Genomic DNA, 6,013 nt, shown 5'->3' on the forward strand with positions numbered 1-6,013 from the left:
GTGATTTCACGAACTAACACAATCTACTTTGATTGTGTTAGTTCGTGATGTGAGCGACGATTCGTTTGACACCGTTGCTGAATGTTATATTTATTTCTGCTTCTCTATAGCAACTTGTTATTGTCGCGGACGAATCAGCTTTGAACGAAATCGATTCGGAAGCGATGTTGGCATATCGCCTTGACGACAAAAAGCTCTACCTCCGAGATGACAGTCAATGGCGATGTTTAATGCTTGAGAATGACATGCAAACAATGCATGGGCCACCAGGACCCCCGGGGAAACCAGGAGAGCGAGGAAAGCCAGGACCTATGGGTCCAAAAGGGGCAAAGGGCGACTATAATGGCGTGGTAAAAAACGGGCATGTAAGTTTATAACGATTTTTACAAATTCTACATGTGTTATCCGTATAATTTTGTGTTCATGTTTTTGATGTACCATAGTTATATGCAATGGTATGACGTAATATTGTAATTGAAATAAAGCTTTCTGATTGGTTTAATGCTTTTAGTTATTCTCTTGTTTTATGAAGCCCGGTGTTTGCGGAAATGGTATCATTGAAAAAGGGGAGCTGTGCGATGATGCAAATGAAGATGATAATGATGGATGTATCAGTAAGAATTAATAGTATTACATCGAAAAAAAAAACATTTGTTAGAAGGGTTTCTACTTTATACACATACCTGACACTTTATAGAGATTAGTTTCAAATTCTAGACTCACTTTAATGTAATTTTTGTTGACAAAAATGTAATATATTAGCAACAACAAAGTAAAATTTAGGAAGACCTAGGGTATAGTAAGTATAAAAAATGACATAGATGTAGGCTTTATCTAGGCCTACTACATCGGGGGTCGATCTTTTAAAAATTAATATACTTTACTTTATTCATATATATTTTTAGAGAGCCTTTAGACGATTTTGATCATGAAGGCGCTATATATGCAAAAGTATTACCATTACCATTAGTTTAATAGATATGCTATGCATAGTGCATAACACCGACGTCTCTATCCACCATGAGCTCATCCTTAATCTTAATTAGGCCTAGTAACAGCCTAAGAATATTAGACCTAACAATGAAGCACAACCAATGCCATTGCATCATTTTATTTTACTGTTACCTAGTAGTTGGCACAAAACCAGCCGGATCGTTAGTCACTTTAATGCTCAAGTGATGCTGGTATATCTAGGATAAATTATTAAATCTCTATGAAAAATAATAAGAGAGTGAATGAAGTATATCTTGTTCTACCTTCCGTTTTGTAGACTGCCAACCATCGTATTGTGGTGACGGGTATAGACAGGAAGGCGTTGAAGAGTGTGACACGCTCGACTTTGGTGATAAATCATGCAATAGCTTCCTTCCAGGGTGAGTAAATTAATAGATAACAGAGTATGTATGATATGATGAGGGTCACAATGGTGACGATTTGTTTAACATTTTATTATAACGACTGGAATTACTAATGATGATGATGATAATAATATTAAAATAATAATAATAGCAATATACTATTTTTATGCTTATGTAATTTTTATTATTTTAATTAAACTTTTAATGAAATCACTATTTTCGTTTCTGGATGCATGGTTATGATTTTGATATGAGAATGTTATTTTGATTTATTGATTTATATAATTGTATTCGTTTTCTTTTGTCTTATACTAGCTACATTGCCACTGGTGTGTTACGATGTAACTGGCGATGTCAAATAAATCCCCAGGGTTGCCAAGCGCTATATAGGAAACCAAGCACGCCCTCAGGAGGACCAAAATGATATTGAATACCGAGTTTAAACATTTACGCTATAGCCTATTAAAGTTCGGTTGGTTTGTCAACGAGATTTCAGAATCACTGAGCAGGTATTATGGGATATCATACAGATCTTAATCGAAATTCACTTGAAAATGGGACTGGGACAAAAAAATGTACAGACCTATTACACATGTCTACCTATTGGACAGGATACGGTAATCTATTATTTTACCCATTTTCCAAACTGATGTTTTCATTTTTTGTTGAACGCATACCTTGACTTTGTGTATTGTGACTTTCCGATTTCTTTATTCTCTTTTCCCATCCGTTTGAAATACATTTTTTTTTTTTTTGGTAAAATGTGTAAATAAATATACAACGTTTAGGGAATGTCTTTCATGTTAGGTGTGTCTTTTCGTATTGTATTATTTGCTTAAAAGCGTTGTTCAAATAAAGTTATATAATATTTAGTTATTCTTCGGTAAACTCTGGTTTCGGTTTCGGTTCTTACCCTGGACTTTATATTGTACCACTTATTTAAACTGTTGGCAAAGATATAGTCCTACTGCAGAATCAAAGAAACTGTGTTGTTTTTAGGGGCCGATTTACTTGTTAATGTCATAACCGCCGGCGTCTAACTCTCAAGTATTGCCTGTGAAGCAAAGAGTTGAATAACTTATGTCTATTCATGACATGTCAGCTCAAGATGGATCAGTCATACTGAACGATAACAATTAACTTATGCCTACATTCATGACCAATCATAATGAGACAGAAGGTATGACCATAATCCGAGGCTAAAATACTAAGGAACCTAGTGATGATAGAGCACTACATAGGGTCAAAAACCGATTAGAATTGATTTCTGATGGATAGTCCTATTGACGAACTTTGTATCAAAGTCTATCTCAAGTTCATATTGTACATTAAACCGGTCAAAAGGTAACAAGATAGCGTCTAGTTGTCTACTTACTATAATACTATTCTTCATTTATATGACGTCATCGGTAAATTACTATAATGTTATGCCAATATTGCAAATTATCAATCCGAGTATAATCAATAATAACCGATACAGATAATTATATTTGATTATTGTGATTGCAGAATGTGGTCAATATCATATTTAGAGCGTATTTATATCTTCTTGTGCTTATTTCTGTTTTAAGGCTAAATAAATATGTTAAAGTTATTTAAATTTCCGATGGTGGATTTCATGGATGTATAAATACAAGTATAAATATTATTTATTCCTGTATGATTTAAGAAACACTTTCATTCGTTGACTTTGTATTGGTGGTCCATTGGTCTGTGCATCTATGCATGAGTGAAAGTTGCAGAGGCCACGTGGTTCAAATTTGTGGTACGATCTTTTGGGGAAACAGTGACAGGCAATTGAGTTGATCCTATCTACAACCACACGATGTCTGTAAATGATTAATGATCGGACGATTATGAGAAGTAACATACGGGAAGCAATTGGATGAATTTCAGTCCCACCAGATTATCGTAAATAACTTTATGAACAATAAGCCACGTATCATTATCTGGCGACCACATATCGACTGTGCTTCCGATAAGTATGAAATTGTCAGCAATCAGGCCTCCGCAATGTAAGGTTGGGACCTAACTGGTGATAAGAATCTGATTACTTTGGCTGAGCCAGTAAACAAGTGGAAGGCAGGCCCAGGAACCTCTATGCAAATCACAACACAAGGTCCGCATTATATAAGAGTCCACAAAGTTGCAACGTTTCAGTCTTATTCTGACGTGAATGGTGGCTCTGTTCACGATGAGTATAATTCAGGTAGGACATAAAATCTTAATTGTTTACGGAAATTTTAATTTGCAATTGTAGGTGTTTTTCATCGTGTAATTTAGGCCCATTTGTTTGAAACATTTTATCACACCATAATTTTACAGTAGCGCGTAAGTGTGAGGAACGGTATGGTGCTTTAAAATTAATAAATTAAATTCACCACAAAATTCAATACAAAGGATAATATTACAGCCATGTAACTGATTTCGCCGTTTTGCAGACGTACACAACATGGATGATTGGGGAAAATATAATAAAATAAAAATATGACTTAAATTGTTTTCTCTTTAGGCGTATATCATTCTTTCTTTAACAGACATCACTGTTTGTTGCGGTTTGTATCGCGGTAGCTGTTTCCAAGAAAGTTGCCCCTTGTGTCTCGCCAGTACAGTGGGAAGGAAGAGCTAGCGAATATGATCACATTTCGGGTATCAACAATCGATTCTTAATCAGCTTTGATGGCAAGAACAAAATGAAAAGATTTATCGAAGAGAGAAAATCATTCATGCCTGGCAAGAGGTAAGGAACATTTTGTCACCTGTATAAGTTCACCTGTCTTGTCAGGCTGTAAATAAGGCTGTTAAGTCATCTTCCCACCATAGCTCATCAAATACCACTGCGTATGCTTAAATTCATTATTTTTATACATTGTTTTTATTATTTCATTTAATTTAATGATGGCAATGCAAGGGGGAAATGTGTCTTACTGGAATCTGTCAGGAGCACTATAAATGAATTTCTCATACTTCTTGTTTAAGAAGACATCTGTCTTGAAGCTAATAATAGTTTGAGCATTCACTGCCAAACTTGGCAGCAAATGTCTACTTATATCATTGAGGCCGTGCATAATCTTTAAACCTGTAACATGTCGCCACCAGACGTCTAAAGGCAAGAGTTGGTATACAGTATTCAGCTTTTTAAGGCGGGTTTCATACGGTATAAAAGTACCTTGGTAGCTAAAGTAACCTTGTACCCATCTTTCCTTTGTTTTTACCTCCTTGGTTTCTCCAATGAGCTTTATTCTTGAAATTTGTAACTGTTGTAACACCACGTAGGAAGTTACAAGTTCTGCAAGGAAGAACAATGTTTTGGGCGTGGATACGAGCCGTCAGGGTCTGGATTATTACTCAATGCCAGACTTCAAAATGATTATCGGTGTGGGCCCTTTCTGCAAATGCTGAATACTAAATAAAATTAGCTTGTGGTACATCATCCAAAAGTGTTTATTTCAATTTATGAATCAAACCACGCCACAAATGACCGTTCAAACTGATCAAATAATGACCTCAATGTAAACAGTTGATAGATCAAGGACATTCGGAATTGTTAATACTTAAATCATTTTAATTAAAAACTTATTTATTATTTCTTCAAAACTATGTAAAAACAAAAGCTTTCCCAAAGCCATTACTATAGTCAAGCTGCTTATACGATTAATATTTATAACTTCATGCTGTACTTCTTTTTGTTTGACTTTGTATTGATGAAGTGGTGACTTCACTACAAAAGAAATAAGCTGCTAAGTTCCTTACTAGAAAATTTTTAAAAATACTAGTATCAATTAATTATTGATATTGGGCCCGCGGGGCAAATCATTCTGGCCCGCGAGAAAAAATATAATTATAAAAAAAATATTTAAAGAAACTAAAAGTAATAACCATTCGATGACCTTTTTGTCAATAAAGTGAAGGCAAAACACAACACTGGGCCAATGTGATGTAGGGCTGACCGTTACAACCAACCGACAAACGCCAAAAGATTGGTAGTCTTAGTTCAGCTAAATATGACATAGCAGATTAAAAATAAAAACATTATCTTTGTTTTAATCATGAGTAGACTCGAGATTTTACCGGCGAAAAGTTTTGGACTTTAAATCTCTGGTATCTGGTGGACATAGGATGGGTGAGATTACACAGAAAATACCTATTGTGTGCCAAACTATTATAGTTGAACAAACTTTGTATGACTGATAAAAACAATTACTGTGTTTTTGTTACGATTATGCCAGTAACTGCATGTTTGAAAATACTCCTGGATTAGTCCTTCCAGAGAGTTGTTGTATGGACGCCCGAGCAGGTAACAGTTAGGCGTAAACGATGAGAAGCAAACATAAGAATCAAGGTCAATATGATAGAAAAAAAAATCTAGTTTTACTGTACTTTGAAAAAATGCCCAATTCAGGAAACGCTACTTCGCACAGAGTTACACTTGCACAAAGAAAGGAAGGAAGTTCTATTACCAGTCTCCGACAACCTTAAACGTCCGCCGACCCAGCAAAAAATATTTTGGTGACTCCAACTTGGGTCGCGAACGATAGTTTGAAACTAGGGCCTACCAACACCAAAACGAATGAAATTCAAATAGAATATCCACGAATTATGGGTTTCAGAAATCCATTAAATACGGGGGGGGGGGGGGGGGGGGGGGGCAAAAA

The 6,013-nt window shown here is 35.4% G+C and overlaps 2 protein-coding genes and 1 long non-coding RNA gene across 3 annotated transcripts in view; 1 reads left to right on the forward strand and 2 right to left on the reverse strand.

Annotated features, from left to right (window-relative positions):
- Window positions 1-1,303, reverse strand: part of LOC117105119 — a 3,755-nt gene extending 2,452 nt beyond the window's left edge. The window contains exon 1 of the long non-coding RNA XR_004444860.1: window positions 1,257-1,303. This is a non-coding gene — a long non-coding RNA (uncharacterized LOC117105119). The remainder of the gene's footprint in view (window positions 1-1,256) is intronic.
- LOC117105117 (collagen alpha-1(I) chain-like) overlaps window positions 1-4,036 on the forward strand; it is an 11,663-nt gene extending 7,627 nt beyond the window's left edge. The window contains exons 13-17 of the mRNA XM_033246168.1: window positions 111-365; window positions 533-614; window positions 1,271-1,373; window positions 1,674-3,567; window positions 3,896-4,036. Of these exons, the coding sequence (XP_033102059.1) occupies window positions 111-365; window positions 533-614; window positions 1,271-1,373; window positions 1,674-1,782 (549 nt within the window). The 3' untranslated portion in view covers window positions 1,783-3,567; window positions 3,896-4,036. The remainder of the gene's footprint in view (window positions 1-110; window positions 366-532; window positions 615-1,270; window positions 1,374-1,673; window positions 3,568-3,895) is intronic.
- The window catches only part of LOC117105115, a 30,980-nt gene that overhangs the window by 8,353 nt on the left and 16,614 nt on the right, over window positions 1-6,013 (reverse strand). The window lies entirely within an intron of this gene.

The sequence above is a fragment of the Anneissia japonica genome, unplaced genomic scaffold, assembly GCF_011630105.1.
Source record: "Anneissia japonica isolate Jap-2015-1 unplaced genomic scaffold, ASM1163010v1 scaffold287834_len5846547_cov211, whole genome shotgun sequence".
NCBI classification, from domain to species: domain Eukaryota; kingdom Metazoa; phylum Echinodermata; class Crinoidea; order Comatulida; family Comatulidae; genus Anneissia; species Anneissia japonica.